At 38.9% G+C, this 26,401-nt stretch overlaps 1 protein-coding gene across 4 annotated transcripts in view; it reads left to right on the top strand.

Annotated features, from left to right (window-relative positions):
• Nucleotides 1–26,401, top strand: part of MRTFA (myocardin related transcription factor A) — a 169,817-nt gene that overhangs the window by 27,499 nt on the left and 115,917 nt on the right. The window contains exon 1 of one of the 4 annotated variants that reach the window (XM_028532988.2): nt 7,862–7,969. The exons of the other annotated variants lie outside the window; for them this stretch is intronic. Within the exon in view, the coding sequence (XP_028388789.1) occupies nt 7,877–7,969 (93 nt within the window). The 5' untranslated portion in view covers nt 7,862–7,876. Of the gene's footprint in view, nt 1–7,861; nt 7,970–26,401 lie in introns of those variants that run through there. 4 annotated transcript variants of the gene reach the window in all.

The raw sequence follows: 26,401 nt of genomic DNA, 5'->3' as shown, positions 1-26,401 counted from the left end.
TCAGTCATTGGGATTTAATCAGCATCAACAGATTTAGTGAGTGCCTTTGTGTGTATATATTCTAACTGCTGAAATTAATTTGTTATAAAACTGTAGATTCTAGGTCAGATAAAACCTATGTTTTATAACCTTGACCAGTGTGGCTCAGCTGATTGGAGCACTGCCCCGTAAAACCAAAGTGTTCGATTCCCAGTCAGGGCACGTGTCTGAGCTGTGGGTTTGGTCCCAGTCCGGGAGCAAGCAAGAGGCAACTGGTTGATGTTTCTCTCTCACATTGATGTTTCTCTGCCTGTCTCCCTCCATCCCCGTCTCTCTAAAATCAATAAGCGTGTCCTCAGGTGAGGATAAAAAAAGCAACAACACAAAACTATGGTTTATCATCTGTTACAAGAGTAAAGTGGGAATGTTAAAAACCGTTATTTCATCAACCTGACCCTATTTACTTGTTGGAAAGCCAACTGTCTCAAACATATATAAAACTAAAATTAAGCTATTAATATCCTCTTCTAAACTGCCCCCCTCCCCCGCCCGCCCCATCCCAAATCAGGAACTTTCCCTGTCTTATTTCATGACAGCTGTAGTCTTTTTAGTTGCTCTGGTCAAAACTTGGACTCTTAATCTTTTTCTCATCCCCATATCCTGTCAGCCAGAAAAACTTACTGGACCTTCCTTTAAAATATATCCAAAGTCAACCACTTCTAACAATTTCTACTGCTATCACTGTGGTCTAAGCCACTGTCTTCTTTTGTCTGGATTATTGTTGTACCTGCTAACTAATCTCCCAGCTTCTACCCTTTCCTTTATTCTCAACACAGCAGTCTGAATCATTCTTTTTTTGCCTAAGTCAGATCATGTCACTCATGTTCAAAAACAGTGACTTGCCATTCCACTCTGAAAAAAAGCCTGTGAGGCCTTATATTATTTGGCCTTCTAGTAACCTTTCTGACCTCATCTACTATATTCCTCTTGCTCAGTCTGCTGGCGCTGCACTAGCTTTCTTGTTGTTCCTTTAACGTGATACTCCTGATTCTGTCTTGGCTGTTGCCTTTGTATGGAATGCTCTTCCCCTAGATAGCTGCATGGCCAACTCTCATGATTGTCGGATCTTCACTCCAGTGTCACTTTCTCAGTGAAGCCTACCCTAATCATCTTATTTAAAATTAACTCCTTTGTCCCCGACACATCTGGTTCCCTTTATTGTGATCTACCTTTTCTTTTTTTTTTTCCCAGAACATTATATTTTAAGTTATACTTGTTGTATTTGTTGTTTTAATTATTTCCCTCTCTCGCATTGAAATTTAAGCTCCATGAGAACAGTGATCTATGTCTATATTGATCATTGGTATATCTTATGCAACTACACAAACACATACTAGGCCTTCACTAAATAATTGTTGAATAAATGAATTGTGAACTATTGAACTGTTTCTTTTGTTTGCATCCATATTTTTTTGGTAGAAGTCAATACCAACAAAGCAATTATATATTTGAATATACTACCAATAACATCTTTTCATGGTCATTCTGCAAGATGGGTGGGGGTATTCATCTGTTTTTTGGGTGAGGTAACTGAGGCTCAGAGAAGCTAAGTAACTTAGCTCAAGATCATATGACTAATAAAGGTAGGAGCTGAGATAAAAATCCAGACCTGACTCCAAAACAAACACTGGTTTCCCTGCTGCTGTTTTATCTTCTTAAACCGTTCGTTCAAAAAATATTTATCAAGTGCCTATTATGTTCCAGGCACTGTCGACAGTTGAATAACAATTTATTGTGGGTTACTAAAAATGTATTTTTAACTTTACCATCTTTGTTGTGTTCTTGAGAAGTGAGAAGTTTAATGTATTTATTTTTATTGATCTGCAAGCTCTGCTTAAATGCAGGTAGACTTAGACATGAAAATACCTATGGTAAAACGTAGGTTATCCAGAGACCAAGTTTCTGTCATTTTTAAGCATCCAATAGAATGCTGAACCCAAAACCAAGAAAGATAAGTGCCTTAGATCAGTTTTCATCCTGTGTGCTGCATGAGTTGGTAAAACATGCAATACCTGACTTTAGTTAGGGGCACTGACCTGTTTTCCCTTAGATTGTCAAATAAAAAAACGACAACAACCAACAGCCATCTGATTTTTATTTATTCACTGGATGAATAAAATAGTGAATGAATAAAAATTACATCTTATTTTTTTGTTAGCTCAGCAAAAAGTATATTTTTTGTGTACTGCAGAATTCATTTATTTTTTTAAAGATTTTAAATTTATGTTTTAGAGAGAGGGGAAGGGAGGCATAAGGAAAGGGACGGAAACATCAACCTGGGGACCTGGTCTGCAACCCAGGCATGCGCCCCCACAGGGAATCGAAAAGGCCGGCACTCAGCCCACTGAGCCACACCAGCCAGAACATGCTGCAGAATTTTAGTAATTAGCTTATGTGTGCCATGAAATGAAAAAGGTTGAAAATTGCTATCTTAGTAGTCCAGAAAGAACTCCTGAACATTGTTGACAATTCCTGAGAAGACTTAAAAGTGCTCCAAGTGCTGTGAGTAGTTGGTTCTTCCAGAAGTTGGAGTGTGTTGGTTAAACTGGCAATGTCTGGTTATAAATAGACCAACCTTTGAGAAGAAAGCTAAAAAGCATAGGTGAAAGGGTATGTGAGAGATGCAGAGAAGGCAGAGTAGAGTACAGTGGGAGTTGTAGTGGAAAAGATCTGAAGTGACTGGTATACCGGATGAACGATAGACTCGTGAGAACCACGGTGAAGAGCCGGGAGGTAAGACACTTCTTTGTTGGGTGGAGGTGGACCAGAGCCACAGGAACACCTTCAAACACAAAATGCTTGGAGGCTGTATACCCACAATTTTCAACTGGTGTGCCACAAGAATTTTTAAAACATGTAGTACTGGACTCTTTTAAACTGCTGCATTTTTAAAAAATTCTTGCAGCATTTGTAGTCTAGTATTGCATGTTTTAAAAATTCATGTGGCATACTGGTTGAAAATGGCTGCCATAGACATAGGAATCCTCCCCTTTGAACGCAAACGAAAAGCACAGTGAGATACCACTTCACATCCATTGGGGTGGCTATTAATAAAAACTGCAAGGAAGAGAAACTGGAACCCTTGGGTATCACGGGTATAAAATAGTGCAGTCACTGTAGAGAACGGGTTTTTTTTAGTTGTTGACACTCGTACAGACGTCCCCCATTTCCCCCTTCCACCCAGCCCCCCCCCCACTTCACTACCTTGTTCTGTGTGTCCATGGGCTATGTGCATATGTATATGTGGAAAACAGTTTTGTGGTTCCTCAAAAAGTTAAACATAGAATTGCCATAGGATTCAGCAATTCCACTTTTCAGTATATACCCAAAAGAATTGAAAGAAGAAATCTTTTTATTTATTTAAAGATTTTATTTACGCCCTGGCTGGTGTAGCTCAGTGGATTGAGTGCAGGCTGGGAACCAAAGTGTCCCAGGTTCGATTCCCAGCCAGGGTACATTCCTGGGTTGCAGGCCATAACCCCCAGCGGCTGCACATTGATGTCTCTCTCTCTCTCTCACTCCCCCTCCCCCTCCCTCCCTTCCCTCTCTAGAAATAGAATATTAAAAAAAAAGATTTTATTTACTTATTTTTAGAGAGAGGGGAAAGCAGGGGGGAAAGAGAGGGAGAGAAACATCAATGTGTGGTTGCCTGTTGCACATTCCCCTACGGGGGACCTGAAATTGAGGCATATGCCCTGACTGAGAGTTGAACCAATGACCCCATGGTTCGCAGGGTGGCAGTCAGTTCACTGAGCCACACCAGCCAGGGCTGAAAGAAGGGACTTAAACAGTTACTTGTATAGTATCACAGTAGCCTTATTCACAATAGTGAAAAGATGGAAACAACCCAAATGGCCCTCCACTGATGAATAGATAAACAAAATGTGGTATATATGTACAGTAAAATATTATTCATCCTGAAAAGGGAAAAGAATTTTGAAATACCATGACATGTAGAACCTTGAAGACATTAGGCTAAGTGAAAGAAGTTAGACACAGAAGGACAAATATTGTATTATTCCACTTATATGAGGTATACCTAAAATAGGCAAATTCAAAAAGGCAAAAAGTAGAATAGTTGTTACCAGGGGCTGAGGGGTTGGGAACGGAGGAGTTACTGTCTAACGGGTTCAGAGTTTCTGGGATGATGAAAAAGTGTCAGAAGTGGATAGTGGTGATGGTTCCACAACATTGTGCATGCACTTAATGCCACTGAGTGGTAAACTTAAACATGGTTAAAATGGTACATTTTATGTAATGTATATTTTAAACCCCTCCCTACCCCCACACACAAATGAACTTTCTCCTTTGGGTGTATCTGTGTTTGCATGTGAGTGAGTATGTACAGGGAGGCACAAATTTTCAGTGCTGTAGATGCTCACATTTTAATGAGGGTGGAGATACACTCTCTCTGATATTGCAATAACCACACCAGTTAAATCATTCAGCTCCTTCTGCAGCTGCATTTGTAAGCATAGGAGAGTGATTCAGTCATTAAGAAAACAAATGACAAGAAACTTAAAATTGTTTCTGTAACAGAGTGCTGGGGGACTGGGATGGGAAAGAGACCTGCTTTTCACTATATACCTTTTGAATGGATTGTTTTTTAAAAATCATGGTTTTATATTACCCATTTTGAAAAATTAAAATAATTTACTATGAGGGGAAAAACAATGAATAATAAAAATATTCATTTTAAATATTCATATTCTGTTTAAGAAAACAGTGCACACTTTTTAAAAAAGTTTGTATTGCTTTTGGAGAGAGAGAGTGCGGGAGAGAGAGAGGGGAAAAAATACCCATCAATTTGTTGTTCCACTTATCTGTGCATTCATTGGTTGATTCTTGTATGTGCCCTGACCAGGGTTGAACCCACAACTATTGGGATGATGCTCTAATCAACTGAGCTACCTGGCCATGACTAAACTTTTTTTCTGTTTTGTAGTTTCCAAAATATTTTCTGTCTTAATAAAAAGCAGTATGTTTAGAAGTATGTTGTAGAATAAGTACAGTGCTCTAGTTATCAGATTTTGACCCCTGTGTTTCTGTTACCAAGTCATTGAACTCTTTCTGCTCTGGTTTCCAGCTGAAAATGACGTGATTGTGTGTGTGAGCTTCTGAGGTTCATTTATAAAAATTAAGTCCAAGTTTTATTCCAAGTTTTATTGGTGTTTCTCAACAAGCCAGTAAAATAAAAGATTAAAAGAACTTTGCATTGTAACAGTGTTCATATAAAAATATATTCATTTCAATGTAAAGTAAGTTCTAGAGGTGGATTAGAAATGGGTTTAGTCAGTGGATGACTAGAACAACCTTTTTATAAGATGGTCTCATGTAGAAAAATTTTGAAATTTTTTGACAACTTTGAGCTAAAATGAGATCAACTGTGATCTCATTTTGAGATTAATAATTGTAAGAAACTGTCATTGTTTCTTGTATCTTGTTTCCATTTAGATATTTTAACAAAGTAACTCATCACTATTTAGGAGTTGACTTTTTCTGTTAAGGCTTCCATTGAAATGCTATTGTTTTAGTAATTCTCCCTAAATTCCTTTTCCTGAGAGTAAAGGATCGAGCTCATACCTTTGCATAACGATCTAGAGAATGTTTTAAGCTTGCATGTTTAAACCTGGCTGACTGGATTAATATGTGGACAAACCAGCACATCAGAACATTTTTTAAGTTCCAAGCCACAATTTGTGCTTTAAATGAACATGGGCATGTATAAAACTGATACTTAAGCTTTGAATAGCACAGACATTGAAAATGCCCGTTGCCCTGGGTGACTGATTTTCAGGGGGGCCCCTGCTTGCCCTGCACATTTCTTCCTCTGCTTTAAGCAGTGCCAAGAGCAGAGTCAGGAGAGGGTGTGCTGCTTTGGCGTTCTGCTGCCGTCTGCTTTCGGCAGGGAAAAAGGCTGCTGTTTTACTTTTTAAATTCCTACCATATGGAGAGTTTCTATAAATAAACCTTGGATTTATGACTGGACTTCTAAATTTGTAACCTCAACTATCCAGAACTACAGCCAATATAAATACCAGTTTAAACATATATATTGCATACAGAACTGTGACACCGTTTCAGTAAGGCAGTCACTGGCACAATACCTGAGCGATCAATTCAGTTGATTTGTTCTGTCTCAGCATGGAGGAGGGCCTTGTTTTGTTGTCAGGCAAAAACTAGTCAGCTGGTAGTTTTTAGTCAATCCACTTTGACTTTTTTGTGCTTGATTTGTTGGTGTAGTTATGTAGCAGACATATGAGTTAAAATGTAAAAGTGCATTAGATTTTGACAAACAATTGTTTAAGTATACTAAAGGAGCTGACTTTTTAGAATAATCTTACTCGTTTTGTAAATTTGAGTCAGTTGGACCTTCAGTTAACAAGTACCTAGCAGGCCCTATTATGTGCCAGACACTGTGCTAGGTCTCAGGCAATAGCAAGTTGTATAAAAAATGTTTCCTGTTCAGACAAGTAAGAGAAAGGAAATAGGGAAACATTAGGACAATAAAAAGTTTTGCCACTCTAATGGAGAAATGGACGAATGCCATGCGAGTGTGGTGGAGGCACTGAGGAGATTAACTGGGGAATTGGAAGAGGCTTTAGGAAAATGTTTCAATTGTATCTTACATAATAATAAAAGTTATTTACAACAATGGTTATGTTTTATTGAGTATCTACTATATACTAGAATTAATGTTACCCACCAGGGAAAAGGGGGAAGAACATTCTAGGCAGTAGGAGAAACAGTGGAACTATCAAAGATTGTATGTCCTAGAAGTAAGAAGTTTGGTTTGGCTAGTGGGGAAGGAGAGGGAGATCAGTGGCCACAGCAAAGGCTAGTTAAATTGGGTGGAATCAGTTTATGAAGGACCCCAGGTACACTGTGTCCCTGGTACCATGTTTTTGTTCTTGTTTTACTCCCTGAAGAGCCATTTTTCTTATTTTGCCAATATAACCTACATTAAAGGTCTAGGTTTAGGGTACTTTTTATGTGCAGCTTTCCTCCCCTTTTCTCAAAGTTTTTTTAAAATTTTTTTTTATTTTTTATACTCAGTGATTGCATAAAGACAATGTACCTCATCACAGGGCATTTCATTTTTTCAACCATTTCTTGTAGTTTAGTCTGACTCCACAGTTAGTTTATCAACTGCTAAAGCACAGAGATTGAATCCTCTTTAGCACCTGTATACTGCTCAGCACCTTGTGGGGACCCAAGAAATGCACAGAGTGGATGAATATGGGATACAGGTATTAGCCATTGAGACATGCCAGATACAGTGGTTGAGATTGCCTACATTTATTTAAAAGGCATTTTTTAACCACTAAGAGCACTTTTGAGAGGTATAGATCAGTTGCTATTTGGATGTAAAATGAGTTAACAAGAGTATCTCACAAGGTGGTTGTGAGGATTACATTAATTAATACATTTAAGTACCTAGAAACAGTGCCTGGCATACATAGTAAGTACTCAATTACTGCTACCTTTTTTTTAAATTTATTTTTTTAAAAAGCTTTTATTTTTAGAGAGAGGGGAAGGGAGGGAGAAAGAGAGAGAGAAACATCAATGTGTGGTTGCCTCTCCCGTGACTCCTTCTGGGGACCTGGCCTGCAATCCAGGCATGTGCCCTGACTGGGAATTGAACCAGCGACTCCTTGGTTTGCAGGCTGGTGTTATCTATTGTTTAAGTCTACCTCTCTGAGTCTTTTTTGCCAGTGACAGAGCTTACCCACTGTTGTGGGCATAGAAAGGATAGAAAGAAGATAAGAAATAGCTTTTTATTTTTGAAACCAACTACCTTTAGAAGAACTACCTTTGGAAGAACTGCTTATATTGCATGAACATTTATTTTTCTGTTTGTGTTTTAGTGATCGAAGGGTATGGTTGGCATGGAATTGAATTTCATCTGTCTGTGGGAATTGTAAACAAGGTAGGTCCCAGGTTTATTTACTCTTTCCTGTCTAAGGTATTGGTTAGCATTTGCAGTTCTACTGACCTTAGAATAGGTCGGATTTGATTATTGTTTAGGGAAACACTCACCATGGCCCAGTGGTTTATCCCATATTGTGGACTACACCAAGTATATTGTTAGAATGTATTAAATGCCAAAGAAATAGCGCAACCAGTATAAAATGGTGGTGGTCATAGAACAGAACTGTGAATTTCACACATGCACTTACACACTGTGATTCAGTCTTTAGAGGACAGAGTTCTTGTATTGGAGCCATTATATTTATAAACTGGCTTAGGGTAGTGGGAAGTGACAGGGTAGATAAATTTTCCGGTCACTCTAAAATTTAGCAGCTTCTGTAAATGGTAGACTAAATGTAACAAATGGCTTGTCTTGACAGTAACCAGGTCGTCACTGACAACTATAAATTTTATTACTGATGATAGAACCCGTCCATCTGTAACCACTAGAGTTGACTTGGACATAACATGTGTGTGTTCCTATCTTAAGCTCCAGAGCCTGAATGAAAGTACACCAGATACGGCGTTGCTTCATGTATCTATTTCGTCTCAGATGTCCACAAAAAGGACTTTCGGTGGCAGTTTCACACAGTTCTGCAAACCTATTTCTGTCACAGTAAGGGCTAGTGCTAGTTCATGTACTTCTAGTTTTTTATGTTTATAGGTATGTGGTGGCGCCATTGCTCGCTGGTGCAGGAAACTTGGATCACTTGGAGGCTGAACTTGATAGCCAAAATAGAACAAAACCAAAACCAAAACACCCCCCCGCCCAAAAAAACCCCAGCAACCAATGTGACAATACTCTGCTGAAGCCCCCTAAGAGGAATCCTGTGAACTTGTACATGGGGTTCCATGGGTTGAGGACAATCTTTGGACTCTTGCTGCATCTGCACTTAGAACAGCATAGGTTCTTGAGATTGGCTTTCTCTCAGTTCCAAAGAACAAGAACTGATAATACATTGCTATAAGGAAAAACAATTGAGCCACTTCCTGTGGCAGAAGGAACATTGTCCTTGGAATTGACACTGCTTCTTAGGAAGGGAGATGAAGAGGGTAGATTAAAGTCTAACTCCTGCAGAAGCATCCCTTCATCACCCTCATGAAATGGCCTGCATTTTCATGGTCTTACCTGAGTGGTCGGTTAGGAAATTACCGTCTTTCTGTTCTCCTGCTTTTTATGGGGGTAGTAATAAAAAGGAAATATTTCATGGAAATAGTGTAAGAATTAACAGGAAGGACAGAGTAACTAACATTTCTTGAATGTCTACTAAGGGTTAGGCATGGTACTGTAAACTTTGAAAATATGTTCTTTTATTGAAATATATACATTTCATTGATGTTATAATTTTTTAATTCTAGGTGGGAAATATAGTGAATATCACTGTCTTGAACTATTTTGACTTTTATTATAGCCATTTAGAGAAATAGAATTGTATATTGATATGCAGGTCTGGCACAAAAAACGCCCTTTTTATTACAAAATCTTTTATTATAAAGTCTGTAACATGCTTATGCCTGTAATTCTGTAACAAAACAATATCACACACAAGCACACCATATGACATCTTAGATGAAATGCTCAAATTAAAACTTTAAATTATTACACCCATATTATTACTCTACCAACCACACTCAGGCAGGCATTACTACTGCTGGACCTTGTATGTTACTTGTGTCTGCTAGAACATTCTTTTATGGGGAAAGAAAGAAAGACACCTACTTGAGTTAGCAGAGTTTTCTGTTTTTGTTTGTATTTTTGGGGCTTGCTACTGACCTAGCCAAAGGCAGAGAGGAGACCAGCAGGTCTGAAATTAGAGACATCTGTGCTGTTTTGGGAAGTTGAGACTCGACCCAGGGTTTGCTGAAGTTGGTGCAGAGGAGGTCAGAGTAGGTTAGTATTTTCATAGCTCAAGCAAAAGGAATTGTGGTTGATTATAGGTGCAGTTTTGCTTGATCTCTGTAGCTGCAAATGGGGCTATAGATATGGGGTTATAATAAAATACAGCACTGCTCTTTTGGGAAACTCTGCAAAAGTCCCTGAACCAATGCAAATTAGTCTTCTTTAAAAATACCCAAAACCCCCCATTTGAATGTTTTGACTGGCTGAAAGAATTGACTGTTGTCATCATGCTTGTAAAGAGATTACCATACGTTTTTTTAAAATAGGAAATTAAGTTGAAGTGTTTCTTTTCATTTTACATTTAAAGTTTCCAAATCTATTGTCTTTCTGCTCCTAAGATAGTAAGCTTTTGTGGTCTTAGCAAGGTTTGCAGAAAGTTACTCAGAGATACAGCACTGTCCTTTATTGGACCGAAGTGGAAACATTAATATTTCTTTTTAAAATATATTTTATTGATTATGCTATTACGGTTGTCCCATTTTTTTCTCTCTTTTATTCTCTTCCGCCCCACACCACCCTCCCACAAGCATTCCCCCCGCCCCCGCCGCCCCCCCACCGCCTTAGTTCTTGTCCATGGGTTGTATATATAAGTTCTTTGGCTTCTCCATTTCCTATGCTATCCTTAACCTTCCCCTATTTTGTATCTATCATTTATGCTTCTTACTCCCTGTACCTTTTCCCCCTCTCTTCCCCTCCCCCTCCCCACTGATTAACCCTCCATGTGATCTCCATTTCTGTGATTCTGTTCCTGTTCTAGTTATTTGCTTAGTTCATTTTTGTTTGTTTTCAGGTTTGGTTGTTTTTAGTTGTGAGTTTGTTCTCATTTTACTGCTCATAGTTTTTGATCTTCTATTTCTTAGATAAGTCCCTTTGACATTTCATAGAATAAGGGCTTGGTAAGATGATGAACTGTTTTAACCTGACCTTATTTGGGAAACACTTTATCTGCCCTTCCATTCTAAATGATAGCTTTGCTGGATAGAGTCATACTGGACGTAGGTCCTTGTCTTTCATGACTTTGAATACTTCTTCCCAGCCCCCTCTTACCTGCAAGGTTTCTTTTGAGAAATCAACTGATAGTCTTATGGGAACTCCTTTGTAGGTAATGTCTCTTTTCCTCTTGCTGCTTTTAAGATTCTCTCCTTATCTTTGATCTTGGGTAATGTAATTATGATGTGCCTTGGTGTGTGCTTCCTTGGGATTCTCTGAGCTTTCTGGACTTTCTGGAAGTGTATTTCCTTTGTCAGATTGGGGCAGTTTTCCTTCATTATCTGTTCAAATAAGTTCTCAATTTCTTGTTCTCCCTTTTCTCCTTCTGGTACTCCTATGATTCAGGTGATGGAATGTTTAAAGTTGTCCTGGAGGTTCCTAAGCCTCTGCTCATTTTTTTGAATTCTTGTTTCTTCATTCTGTTCTGTTTGTTTATTTCTTCCTTCTGTTTCAGATCATTGATTTGAGTCCCAGTTTCCTTCCTGTCACTGTTGGTTCCCTGTATATTTTCCTTCATTTCACTTTACATAGCTTTCACTTTTTCCTCCATTTTGCAACCATGTGAAACCATTTGTGTGAGCATCCTGATTACCACTGTTTTGAACTGTGTGTCTGATAGGTTGGCTCTTCTTTGCATAGTTCTTTTTTTTTTTTTAACTTTGATCTGTTCTTTCACTTGGGCCATTTTTTGGTTTCGGCTGGCCTCTTATGTAGTAAGGGGCGGAGTCTTAGGTATTCACCAGGGTGGAGCAACACACCCTGCTGCGTGGTGGGGCTGTACGTGGGGGAGGGGTCTGGGGGGAACCCTGCTGCTTGCTCAGCTCTCTGCCAGCTTTCACTTACTTCCCCCACTACCCACAAGCAAATTGGGCCCTTCTGGTGCTGATTCCCAGGTGGGTGGTTTTATGCTCTAGGACCCCATGGGTCTCTCCAGCAAGCTCTCCTGTGAGGCTTGGAGTTTCTCCTGCTGTTGAAACACCCACAGGTTTTTTCAGTTGGAGGTTTTGAGGCTTTATTTCCCTGCACTGGAACCCTGGGTTGTGTGGTCTGTCTAGCTCTTTAGTTTTCCTTGTGGTTTATCTATAAGCAAATGTGGCACCTCTGCTCCACCAAGCATTGCCAGCCCCAGTCGTCCAGCCCCTGCCTGGCTGCCCATCTCTATGCCTCCTACCGGTCTGTGTGAATGTTTATTCTTTAACACCTTGGTTGTCGAACTTCCATACAGTTCAATTTTCTGGCAGTTCTGGTTGTTTTTTTGTTTTTAAATTTGTTGTTGTCCTTCTTTTGGTTGTGCGAGGAGGCACAGTGTATCTACCTACATCTCCATCTTGGCTGGAAGTCCCATTAAAAATTTTTAAATTTTAAAGATTATTTATTTTTTTATTTTTAGAGAGAGGTTAAAGGGAGGGAAAAGAGAGGGAGAGAAACATCAGTGTGTGGCTGTCTCTCATGCGTCCCCAACTGGGGACCCAGCCTACAACCTAGGTATGTGCCCTGACTGGGAATTGAATTGGCAACCCCCCTTCCACCCCTGCCTGCCCGCCCCGGTTTGCAGGCCGGCATTCAATCTACCAAGCCACACCAGCCAGGGCTGTGGTCCCATATTTTTATTCATTCATTGGTTGATTCTTTTGGGGAGGGGTTTAAGATTTTTATTTGTTTGTTTTTGGAAAGGGAAATGTAGGGAGAAAGAGGGAGAGAAACATCAGTGTGTGATTGCTTCTTGCATGTCTCCTACTAGGGATCTAGCCCTCAACCTAGGCATGTGCTGACTGGGAATCGAACTGGCGACCCTTGGTTCACAGGTCGGCACTCAATCCACTGAGCTATACCAGCCAGGGCTCATGGGTTGATTCTTGTATGTGCCCTGACCTGGCATCAAACTGGCAACCTCAGTGTATGAGGACTATGCTATAATCAACTGGCTACCTGGCCAGGGCTCTATTTTCTTCCTCCTTCCTCCCTTCTATCCTCTCTCTCTCTCTTTCTTTCTCTCCCCCTCCCTCCCCCTTCCCCCCATTCCTGGTCATTTTGGAAGTTGTATATTATAAAGACAGGTTGTTTTTGTCTAATAACATGTTATTAAACAGCAGTCACATTGTCAGTATTATTCTGGACCTCCACGTTGGATAAATTTGATTTCTTTTAGAGACACAAGTTTCCTCCTTTATGTTTTTTCTTAAAGGTTTACATATGCTACATACTACTTTGAAAATAACTCCCAAGGCCCTGGCTGGTGTAGCTCAGTGGATTGAGCACAGGCTGTGAATCAAAGGGTCACCAGTTCGATTCCTAGTCAGGGCACATGCCCAAGTTGTGGGCCAATTCCCCAGTGAGGGCCATGTGAGAGGCAACCACACATTGATGTTTCTCTCCTTCTCTCCCTTCCTTCCCCTCTCTCTAAAAATAAAGAAATAAAATTAAAAAAAAAAAGAAAATAACACTCAGGGACTTTCTTGTGCTAGGAAAAAGATGGTAAATAATCTTTCTGCTTCAGACCAGATGATCTTTTTTTTTTTTTTTCCATTTTAGAGAGAGGGGAAGGGAAAAAGGGAGAGAAATGCACCCTGACTGGGGACTGAACCTGCAACTAGGGCATTGAACCAGCGACCTTTTGGTTTGTGGGATGACGCCCATCAACTGAGCCACACCAGCCAGGGCCAGACAAGATGATCTTAATGCTACCTGGAAATGATTAAATTAGTGAATGCTACCTGTCATCTCTACCCTGAATCTAGGGGCTATAATTCATTAGGTGGCAATTGTTTGGTATAAGGAGGGTATCAGCTAAGTTGTTTAGTGATTCTCAGTGGGAGAGGTACCATATTTCCCCAGGAGATTTGGAAAAGTATGGGGGCATTTTTGGTTTGGCATGGTGACTGAGGGGGAGAGAGGAAATGCCCCTCTGGCATTTGGTGGTCAGGGACCAAGGTTTACAGTCTAAAACAAAGAGTTTCCCACCTAAAATGCCAATGGGGTTGCTGTTGAGAGACTGAGCTAACTGAATCTAAAGATTGGGCAAATTGGTAGATAATGTTTTGTTTTACCTCTGTTATTTAAAAAGATTATTGCTTAAGGCAGGAACTTTTCTGAAAGAATCTTTCAGAGCTGAAGTGTATACTCTGAATTCTTCAAGGAGAATTAGCCCATGTTTTTCTCATTTGGGAGAGTAACGTATTTTCCTGACAATTTTGAAAGCATTATTATAAAGGTGTGTTGGTGCTGTTGAATCCCTGCAATTAGTAGTAGTTGAATGGTTAGAATGTTTTTTTTTTTTAATTTTTAAAATATTTTATTTATTTATTTTTAGAGAGGGGAGGGGAGGGGGGAGAGAGAGAGAGAGAGACAGAGAGAGAGAAAGGGAGGGAGGGAGAGAGAGAGAGAGAGAGAGAGAAACTGAGAAACTTCAATGTACGGTTGCTGGGGCCCGTGGCCTGCAACCCAGGCATGTGCCCTGACTGGGAATCGAACCTGGGACACTTTGGTTTGCAGCCCGCGCTCAATCCACTGAGATACACCACCCAGGAGAATGTTTTAGTGGTTAAAGAAAATTGGCATTATATTTCTTTAGTAATCTGTACATCTCCATGGTTGGTAGAAATAACGTAATTTGTGCCTGGCATTCCAGTGATGCTTGAATGCTTGTACTGGTCTTTCCTTTTTTTTTCTTCTTCTTCTTTTTAAAGACAAAATGATGTATTCTTTTGGCAGATCAATAAGATTATATTTGGTATGTAATTAACCTTGTAGCTTGCTTTACTTGAGCCTAATGTAGGACTTTGAAAAAGATTTTAGGGAACATAAGTGTTCTCAACGTCCTAGGGCAGTGATTTTCAACCCTGTTTATCTCACGGCACACGTAAACTAATAACTAAAATTCTGGGGCACCCCTAAAATATATTTTTTGCCAATCTGACAAAAATAGGTATAATTCTGATCCATTCACACTGCACAGCTATTGTTGTTATTTTTTTATTTGACAGTCTAAGGGAAAAGAGGTCAATGTCCCTGACTAAATAGTCAGGTATTGCATGTTTTAAAAATTCTTGTGGCTCACCAGTTAAAAATTGCTGTCCTAGGGCAATGTATCACAGACTGTTTTGCTGTGACTCATAACTGGAGACATTTTATGTTAGACCTATAAATATACAGATATCCGAAAGTTTCATAAGGTAATACTTACCCTTACTACAATATAAAACGGTGTGATCTCACCATCTGCTTTACTATGTTGCCCTTGGCTAAACCACCTTCATCTCCCTCTCAGACTTCTCCAACAGCTTTTGGATTACACTCCCTGTTCTCCCCGCCCAGCTCTCTCCTCCTTTTTGTAGTCTGAAAGATGCTTTAAAAACGTTATTCAGGTCATAATATCTGAACGACTAATGCTTTTTGTTATGAGCCTAGCTCATGTGATTTTTTAAAAAAAGTTTATATAATTTTTAAAAAGACATTTATTTATTTATTTATTTATTTAAAGATTTTATTTAGAGGGAAAGGAGGGAGAGAGGGAGAGAAACAGGATGTGTGGTTGCCTCTCACATACCTCCAGCTGGGGACCTGACTGCAACCCACGCATGCACCCTGACTGGGGGTCGGACCTGCCACCCTTTGGTTCACGGGCCAGCACTCAATCCTATACGACAGTTTTCTTCAAACCCTAAAATTCAGCAATTCTACCATCTTTTTGATGGGGTTCAAAGAGTCTATTTTTCTACTCTGCCATCCTTACTTTCTCTCATCTGTTGTAATCTGAATGCTTAGGAGGAGGAAAGTAAATTTGAACCAGTCACAGTCAATTATGGTGATGGAATAATCCCAGAATTGTGATTATAAAATAGTCTGGACATATGAAGTACTCTGCAGATGACAAATACTTATATATATCACTGTGGGGGTGAAGAACAGAGATAAGCATTCCGTTCCTCTGCATTTTCTGTGTACTGCTCTGTGGTTACCTTTTTTGGGTCCACCTAGAGAGAGCCTTTTAGGCTCTGCTGCACTGTGCTTTCCTTGAGTTGCAAGTCTGATAATTTCTTTGAGCATTCACTGTGTATTTGTTTTGTGCCTTGAGTGTGTATAATTCAGCCAAAGCTAAAGCTGGGGAATTCTTTGCTTTGAGGGTTGGAAACCCTCCTCTTTCATCCTGAGGCAGTTTTGCAGGAGATTTAGCACGAGAAAAGATAAGGTTACCAAAGTTATATTTGTGAGCTGGGTCCCTGGTGTCACATAGGGAACTATGGTTTCCTTATTACATATTTTCCACTAAACATTGTAGTCTTTGTCTGAGATGCTGGCGAGCTGTCCTGTGCCTATATTTGCTTTTAAGTTATAGGGAGGATTGGTGGTCATCTGTAGACAAAACAAAGGTCTGTTGTTTTAATCGGGTAGAGTTGTTTGGTGGCACTCAGATTCCTCAGGCATTTTCACAGGAGGGCTTATTGGAGTAGAGCTTTTTAGAATTGACCAGTGGAGATGATGATAATTGTTTTAGCTGCTCAACTTACACAAATCTTAGAGGAGCACAAATCATAGTGCAAGATATGCATGCTTTTATAAGATTTTGGAATTCCTTTGTATTTATCTTTTGAGTGGCAGACTTGGCTTTGGATAGTCTCCCTAATAATATGAGTTTCCTTCTCAGAGGAAAGGTTATTTCTAGTATCTCTTCTGTTCGTATAGAATAGAATGTTCCCTCCCTAGTTTCATTTTTTTCCCAAGAAATGATTGAGTTTTTGTATTTTAAATTGAGTTCAAATTAGGCTTTCCTCTAGAGCAGTTTTTTTTAATTGCGGTATAATTAATAGATAACATTATATTAGTTTCAGGTGTTTCTTTTCATGCTCTCCATATCATGCTTGTTGCCTACACAGATGCCTTCAAAGGGCATTGCACTGACTGCTGAGCGCTGCTGCTGTGCAGCTTTGCATTTTTTAAATTCTACAGTAATTGCTCTTAGGTGTAGCTGTAACGTGGAAACTCCTGCAGTGCTTTGGAGACCACTTTGTTGTATTATTTGCCTTGTTTGGGAAATGGGTTTCTTTGCCTTAACTCCCTCTTCCCTTTTTATTTTAAGGTTTAAATACAATTGTAAAAAAGTTAAAATTGTATTTGTATTTACTAATGTCTTTTACATTTTACTTCATCAGAAATTCTCAGCACCTTTTTTAGAAATAATAATTGGATGGGAAAACTACTATTTGAAATTAGAGGCTGTCAAAAGGGAAGAATAATGAGCCAAGACTTGAGAAGCTGGGTTTTTTGTTTGTTTTTAATTCTCACTTGAGGACATTGCTTGTTGATTTTTGAGAGAGGGTAAGGGAGGGAGAGTGAGAGAGGGAGAGAAACATTGACTGGTTGCCTCTCTCATCCACCCCGACCGGGGACTGAAATTACGACCTAGGCATGTGCCCTGACCAGGAATTGATGATCCAACCAACTGAGCTTCACAGGCCAGGGCTTAGAAGCTGTTTTTATTTAAGTTGCTGAGAGTCATCATGTTTCCAGAGGTTCTATGTTGATTGAAGCCTTTAATGACAATAAAAACCTGAAAATACATTTTAAAATGGGCTCTGCTGTATACTATGAAGGTAACATGAAGAGCCAGTGCTTTTGTATAGTAACTGATCTTGCCAGAGTAGATTGGTTTAACTAATAAGTTAGCTTTTTAAATTAAAGTGCAATCAGAAGAATAATTGATAAATATGCTGGTGATATAACGGTTGTTTCACCTCTGTATCTCTTTCATCTGTGATAGCTACAGTGCTATCATAGGTGTACACATTGCCCTGAAGGTCTCACTGTGGCACCGGTAGGTGCCTGGCCTCTTCTGCTAGACCCACAGACACACCAGTCTTCAAAGTACATTTTCTCTAAGTGTGGGTTGCTATATTGGGATGTTCTGCAAAATTGCAACAGTTTCTGGATTTTTTCTTTTTTTTTATGGCAGTATAATTTCATTCCCAGTGTTTGAAAATATTTTATCAAGAATTTAGGAAGGTCTGGCTGGTGTGGTTCAGTTGATTGGAGGAGCATCATTCCGTAACTAAAAGGTTGTGGGTTTGATTCCCAGTTAGGGCATATACTTAGGTTGTGGGTTCAGTCCCCGGTTGAGGCATGTAGGAGATGTAATTAATCAATGTTTCTCTCTCACATTGATGTTTCTCTCATTTCCTTCCTCTCTCTCTAAAAGCAATGAAACAGTGTTTTTTGGGCGAGGATTAAAAAAAAATTTAGGGCCCTGGCTGGTGTAGCTCAGTGGATTGAGCGCGGGCTGGGAACCAAAGTGTCCCAGGTTTGATTCCCAGCCAGGGTACATGCCTGGGTTGCAGGCCATAACCCCCAGCAACCGCACATTGATGCTTCTCTCTCTCTATCTCCCTCCCTTCCCTCTCTAAAAAAAAAAAAAAAATGTACTCATTCAAGTACAAAAAAATTTCATTAAAAAAAATTTAGGAAAATATACATGGCTCCTTTTATAAAAAGGAAGCTGAATGTTAAGCTATAGGAAGAGAACTATTGGGAAACCTAAGGATAGGATATGAGGCTCTGCCACTGGAAAATAGGGCTTCTCTTCAAATGCTTCATTGTAGTGTAGAGACAAAGCACAATACTGGAAATGTCTTTCCTTTCCCCTAACTGCATCCTAGGTGAGGTTTGCCTCAACAAGTTTTTCATTCCAGAGTTAGTATGTTCAAAAATTTTCATAGTATTCATACCTGAACAGGAGATCACTATCGCAGATTTCTATACTGTGACTTGTCAACAACATTTCAGGGTGTCCTGGTTCATTGAAATGTAAGGTTTTGGTATAAGAAAGAGTAGAAGTGACAGAAGAATTTGAAAATCATCTCATGACAGATTACATAATTTTGTAGGTGAATACACAAAATATGTTTAGATCACATTTAAATTTAATAGGTTTTTGCCCTGGCTGGCGTGGCTCAGTGGATTGAGTGCCAGATTGCGAACCAAAGAGTCGCCAATTTGATGCCCAGTCGGGGCACATGCCTGGGTGGCGGGACGGGTTCTCCAGTAGGGGGTGCGTGTAAGAGACAACCACACACTGATGTTTCTCTCTTTTCCCCTCTCTCTAAAAACAAACGAATAAAGTCTTTAAAAAATTATTTAGGCTTTTTGTATAAAGCATGTGAACTTCTTTTTTTATTTATTGATTTGAGATAGGGGAATGTCAGTTCGTTGTTCTGCTTAATTGTAGATTCATGGGTTGATTCCTGTATGTGCCCTGACCAGGGATTGAACCTACAATTTTTGGTGAATTAGGATGATGCTCTAACCAACTGAACTGTCTGATCAGGGCTCATATGGACTTCTAAATGTCCATCATCCTTTCTTCTAGAGAATAAAATCTCCAAAAGACAGAATTCTACATTAAAAAATTGGAATGCATTTGAACACTGTAGAAGAGGAAACAGGAGTCAGGAAAGCATATCTGTAGTGTTGGTGGGTATGAATATATAGTTCAAGGAATGTAGTAACAAAGTCATTTTGCCAAAATAGTGTTTTACATTTCAAGCAACTTTTTCTTGGGGAGGGGGGATTTGGAGGGTTAAGGCAAATCGTTAAATTTCTGTTAAATGTTTGCAACAAGATACCACCTTGTAGTTAAACTCTTTGTACTTTTTAGAGTAACTTCTCATAAGACCCTTTAAGATAGTAACAATTTTTATTCATAGTGACTTGCTCAAGGTCATATTACGAAACTCATGATGTACTGAGATACAGGTCACATATCATAACTTCTCCCAAAACTTTATTGCAGTTGTTACTAGGGGGCAAGGCAAATTGGTAAGTTATACGAAACTCAAAGTCAGGCTGAAGACTAAGGTGAACAAGTTGCCCTGCAATCTGTTCTCTCCACAGCTGCCAAAGTGATCTTTTAAAAACATACGTCAGATTGTATCACTCCACTGCTTAAAACCTCCCAGTGACATCCAGTTTTTCATAGAATATGCTTCTCCCATCCTGCTCTGCTCTCTGGCTGTGTTCCCTGAAGGTGCCAAGCTCATTCCCACCTCATGGCCCTTGAACTTACACATGCTGTTTCCTTTGTATGGCTGTCTGCTTCTTGTCAAATTCTGGTAGAGTGGCTAGGGGCATGGACTCTGAAGTATGAATACCCACCCACTTTCAAGTTAACCTTGCAGTGCCTTTGCTTTTTTGGTGTGTTGCAGAATTTTAATGATTAATTTATGTGTATTATGAAATGAAAAATGTTGAAAATTGCTGTTCTAAGTTATGGGTATCTGGCAGGGGCTTGTCAAGAAGGTATAGAGGTAATCAATAGAAGAAGTTGAGCCTGGGAATAACATACCTATCTTCTGTTTTTATTTATTTCTGCTGCTTCCAGCTGTTAAGTTCATGTCCTTTTATGTAAGCCCTTGAGCTTACTTGTGTCTTTAAGTTTGGGGACAGCTGGTTGCTTCTCAGCATTATAAAGTTACAGCTTTATTGAGCATCTAAAATAGTGTGAGTAGAAAGTAGTGATATGAAATTAAATACTCAGCTGTATACAATAATTTTAGGAATCAGAGGGATGGTCTAAGACCCAAAGTAGGCAGTCTGAGACTGGGACTTCCTGAGTTATCAACAGTCAGGTTTGATAGCGATTTATCGTTCCCTTATATCAATACCTCTGCCTCTTTCTCTTACTCTCCCTATGTTTTTCTGATGTCTCTTCCTATTTTTGTTTTCTAGTTTGTTCTTAACATTGCACCTTTATTTCCATGTTTTCCTTCTTACCTAGTAGAAACTCAAATGGCATTAGGTAAATGAGTTTGGCTTTGGCTCCTGGATCCAGTGTCCAAAATCAAATTCATCGTTCCTTCAGATAAAAGCTTTTCTCCTTTTTTCCCTGATTCTATTAGCAGAATCATCATTCTAGCAGTTACTCTGTCATCTTTGACATCTCCCTTTCCTGTGTCCCCACAACCAAACACAAGCCATCATATCCCATATAAATTTTGTGTTATTCATTCAATAAAAATTTGAGTCCCTGCCCTGTGCTAGGTGTGATTCCGATGTTGTATGGCAGTTCCCTTCTTTCTACAGTTACTACACAAATTCAGGGTCTCAACACATTATACCTTGTCTGTTGAGGTAGCTTTGTAACTTTATCCCCAACCTCATATTCCTTTTTTTCTTTAAATAATTTTCAAGATCTTTTTTTTTTTGAAACATTTTTTTAAAGATTTTATTTATTTATTTTTAGGGAGGGAAGGAAGGGGGAGAGAGAGAGAGAGAGAGGGAGAGAGAGAAAGAGAGAGAGAGAGAAAGAGAAAGAGAGAGAGAGAGAGGGAGAGAAACATCAATGTGCGGTTGCTGGGGGTTATGGCCTGCAACCCAGGAATGTACCCTGACTGGGAATCGAACCTGGGACACTTTGGTTCCCAGCCCATGCTCAATCCACTGAGCTACGCCAGCCAGGGCTTCATATTCCTTTTTTTCCAATCCAGTATTGTATTTACTCTGCTGCCAGATTAATTTTCTATTTGATGATGTCCCTCCCTGTTTTCTAGAGCTAAACTCAGGTTGCTGTTGCAGTCACAACTCATGTAACTCGTACTTGAACCACCATGTCATCTGCCAAATTGAATTACCCTTTTAGAACATTATCCACACTTTCTCACATCCGTGTTTTTGTTCATGATATTCTGTCTCCTGAAGAATATAAGCTCCCCAAGGGCAGGAACTTTGTTTTTATTTACTGTTATTCCCTAGCACTCAGAAACAGTATCTGACATATAGTAGCTACTTAATAGATATTTATTGAATGAATGAAAAACAAGTAAATCTTCTTATTCTTACCCATTTTTTATGGCTGTCCTCAAATATGAATGTTACTTCTCTCAGGAAGCCTTTTCTGATCTCCTCTGTATTTCTGATTAAACATAAATACCTACCTATGACAGAACTATCTTCCCTCTTTTTCTCTGAATCAGTGCTGACTTTGGTTGTATATATGCTGTGAGGGTTATATAGTTAGTTAAATTAACAAATATATATTTAGTCCCTATTCTGTGTACTTGAGTTAAAAGGACAGTAGAACAAAATTCCTTTCATCAAGTGTATTATTAACTCATTAAAATAGTAGTAAAAGTAAGTAATGGTAGAAGCAAGGTAAAAGCTGCCAGTCGTCTTAAAGTCTAGACCTGGAACTGGCACAGCATCACTTTCATTGTACTCCATGGTCGAGGCGTCACAGGGCAGGTCAGAGTCAAGGGAGGGGAACTAACTAGACCTCACCCATGAAAGGGAGAAATGCCAGTGATTTCGTAGCCATCTTGAATCTGCCTTACTACTTTTTTATGTGCTTTCCATTGCTTTGAGGTCAATTGTATGTATTTCTGTTTCTCATATTCCTTGGTTTGACGTGATTTGTAAGATGAAGAGGAAGGCCTTTTTTTTTTTTTTTTTTTTTGCCATTTCTTGAAGTCTGAGTTGTTTTAAGTTATCTGCAGATGATGGGGGTGGTAGTGACAGAGATAATAAGGGCAGCTAGTTAGCTGAGACTTGATATTTTCCTTACCTTCTCCTGCAGGATCCAGGGAAGTACCTAGTACATAAAGAGTAAGCTCTCAGAAAATACTTGTTCTCATTTCTTTGTGTCTAATTTTATATATATATCTGCTTAGACAGGAAGAGTTTTAAGTATTTTGGTTTATTTACTATGTTTATGATAGATTGAGAAAAAGGTAAAATTTTGTCCAGCTAAAATATAAGTTCTTTGATTAGCAACTATTTTCATACATGTTTTTTTAACAGGAATCACATAATTTGGTTGCAAGGAACTTTTTCACAGGTCATAATAAAGAATCTTGCTAGTATATACTTTTTTTTAGACTTATCAGCTGTCGGTCTGAGCTCTTCCATTTCTCTAACGTGCTTTGTGTTGTTGCTTCTAGTTACATGTATGCTCAGCACCAGCAGAGGGCTCGCAGCCCCAAAAGGGGGTTGGGGTGGAGAACAGATGAAGTGGAATCCGGCCAGCCAGAGAGGGAAGCAGATGGGTTGTGGGAGATGATGGCCTGCCCCTTGGTTCCTTTTGTTCTGGCTGCTCCTGATCATATGTGAATCAGCAGCTAAGAAATTGGCCTGGTGATCCTATGATGGAAAAGAAAAGTTTCATCTTGACTCAGTGGAATTATAAATTTATAACACTAAAACATTATGCAGATTTTTTTCTTCTGGTTATTTTCTTTTCCTTTGAGACATTTCAGAAAGTATTTTTGCTTGAGATGTAACTTTTAATTTTTCTCAAGAATGTGATACCTAGATGCTGAGATAAATATTACTCTTAGGTTTTCTTGTTCGTGAAAGTTTTACAGTAATTAAAATTTTAGGAGTATTCAGGAATTGGTAGAAGAGACTTAATATATGATGGCTATACTTCACGTCTTTGGAGCTTGTCTCGAGATTATCAGTTTACTGGGACTTTCTCCTGTGGGTTATTTAAAAATGAGTAGAATATAGCATGCTGGCTAGAGAAATCTTCTCAGTGTATATATTTTATGCTAAATATTTTCTCTTTCATTAGTGCTTGTACTTGACTTTTGTTTGGCTCATTTTCTAAGGTCAAGATACAAGAAACCTTCCTTTTTGTCTCACCAAGTCTTTGTTCTGTGCAACAAAGTGGAAGTATCTTATGGAACTATCTGTGGAAGTATCTTTTTTTTTTTAATTAACAATATTATCAAACATACACAAATATAGGGAGAATAATAGTATAGTGAATCTTTTATACCCAAAACTTAGCTTCAACAGTTATCAACATTTTACCATCCTTCTTTCTTTTCTCCCTACCCCCAATTTTTATGTAAGAATTTTATTGTAATAGTTTTTTTTAAAAAGATTTTATTTCTTTTTAGAAAGAAGGGAAGAGACAGAGAGAGAGGGGGAGAGAAACATCAATGTGTGGTTGCCTCTCATGTGCCCCCTACTGGGGGCCTGGCCTGCAACCCAGGCATGTGCCCTGACTGGGAATCGAACTGGAGACCCTTTGGTTCACAAGCCAGCACTCAATCCACTGAGCCACACCAGCCAGGGTGTAATACAGTTTAATATTAACATTTTTAAAGGATATATCTTGAAATTTTTGAAATCTCTAAATTAACAAGTACTGTTATAGCATATAATTTACCCAATAAAAACATGTGTTAAAGTATATATATAAAAATTTTAAGTAAACTCTTCAAGCTCTTAATGATCCTATAAATATGGAACTCAATTTGTTACTAAGCTATTAAAATAATTTTTTAAAAAAGATTTATGTATTTATTTTTAGAGAGGGAAGGGAGGGAGAAAGAGAGAGAGAGAGAGAAACATCAATGTGCAGTTGCTGGGGGCCGTGGCCTGCAACCCTGGCATGTGCCCTGGCTAAGAATCGAACCTGCGATACTTTGGTTCGCAGCCCGTGCTCATAAAATAAATTCTGAATGAAACATTCACTAAAACAGTTTTTTCAAATTGTTTTTTCTTTCATTCCAGGTATTGGCAGGCCCAATCATGATTCAAGTCACTATTCAAATCCTTTTTTTATTAAAAAGTTATGTGTTCTAAGAAACATTACTTTTAAACTTCATTATCTTTTCTTGCCTAGCACTACGCTTGTGTTGGCTTTCTTTTGGGAGCCATTTCCCACAGTTTCTTTAAAAAAAATCATTTTCTAGAAGTACTGGTTATATGCATTAAGTACATACCAGGATTACAGACTCCTGCCTTTTAACTTCATGCTTCAGTAGAAAAATCATGGTGTCAGATGATGGTCTTTATTGTCTCTTAGGGAGTAGTAACACATGCGAAGTCAAGTCTCTGAATCTCAGCAGTAGTAATAATCAAATTCAAAGGAGGAGGAAAGTGAGTTCTACATTAATGAAAAGTAAAGAACATTTTATTTATTTTTGTTTTTGTAATATATAGTTTGTAAATATATTTTATTGAGTATGCTATTACAGTTGTTCCATTCCCCCCCTCATTCCCCTCTGCTCTGCACCCCCCTCTTCCACCCGCATTCCCCCCAGCCCTCTTATTTCATGTCCATGGGTTATACATATAAGTTCTTTGGCTTCTCCATTTCTTATACTATTCTTAACCTCCTCCTGTCTATTTTGTACGTATCATTTATGCTTCTTATTCCCTGTACCTTTTCTCCCATTCTCCCCCTCCTCCTCTCTGCCGATAACCCTCCATGTGATCTCCATTTCTGTGATTCTGTTCCTGTTCTAGTTGTTTGCTTACTTCATTTTTTTTGTTTGTTTTAGGTTCAGTTGTCGATAGTTGTGAGTTTGTTGTCATTTTATTCATAGTTTTTTTTTTTTTTTTATCTCAATTATTTCTCTTAGATAAGTCCCTTTAACATTTCATATAATAAGGGCTTGGTGGTGATGAACTCCTTTAACTTGACCTTATCTGGGAAGCATTTTCTCTGCCCTTCCATTCTAGCTTTGCTGGATGGAGTAATCTAGGTTGTAAGTCCTCGCTTTTCATGACTTTGAATACTTCTTTCCAGACTCTTCTTGCCTGAAAGGTTTCTTTTGAGAAATCACCTGATAGTCTTATGGGAACTCCTTTGTAGGTAATGTCTCCTTTTCTTTTGCTTTTTTTTTTATTTTTTAAAGATTTTATTTATTTATTTTTAGAGATAGGGGAAGGGAAGAAGAAAGAGAGGGAGAGAAACCTCAACGTGTGGTTGCCTCTCACATACCCTGAGCTGGGGACCAGCCCCACAACCCAGACATGTGCCCTGACTAGGAATGGAACCGGCAACCCTTTGTTTCACAGGTCCACTCTCAGTCCACTGAGCTACACCAGCCAGGGCTCTCTTGCTGCTTTTAAGATTCTCTTCTTATCTTTAATCTTGGGTAATATAATTATGATGTGTCTTGGTGTGTGCTTCCTTGGTCCCAACTTCTTTGGGATTCTGTAAGCTTCCTGGATTTCCTAGAAGTCTGTTTCCTTTGCCAGACTGGGGAATTTCTGCATTATTTGTTCAAATAAGTTTTCAACTTCTTTCTCTTCCTCTTCTCCTTTGGACACCCCTATGATTCAGATGACGGAATGTTTGAAGTTGTTCTAGACGTTCCTCAGCCTTGCCTCATTTTTTTGAATTCTTGTTTCTTCGTTCTGTTTGAATGTTTGTTTCTTCCTTCTGCTCCAGATTGTCGATTTGAGTCCTGGTTTCTTCTCTTCACGGTTGGTTCCCCATATATATTTTTTTTTATTTCACTTTGCATAGCCTTCACCTTTTCCTCCTTTTGCGACTGTACTCAGTTCATTTCTGTGAGCATCCTGATTACCAGTGTTTTGAACTGTGCATATGATAGGTTGGCTCTCTCTTCATTGCTTAGTTCTATTTTTGGAGCTTTGGTTGCTCCAAAAATATATCTATAAATATAGATATACATTGGTTGCTAAAAAAATATATCTATATATGTATATATATTTTTTGTCTCCATGCCTATTATGTTGTAAGGGGCAGAGACA

This window comes from Phyllostomus discolor, chromosome 2 (genome assembly GCF_004126475.2).
Source record: "Phyllostomus discolor isolate MPI-MPIP mPhyDis1 chromosome 2, mPhyDis1.pri.v3, whole genome shotgun sequence".
NCBI classification, from domain to species: domain Eukaryota; kingdom Metazoa; phylum Chordata; class Mammalia; order Chiroptera; family Phyllostomidae; genus Phyllostomus; species Phyllostomus discolor.
The sequence above is the reverse complement of the archived record's forward strand: the minus strand, read 5'-3'. Positions and strand labels throughout refer to the sequence as shown.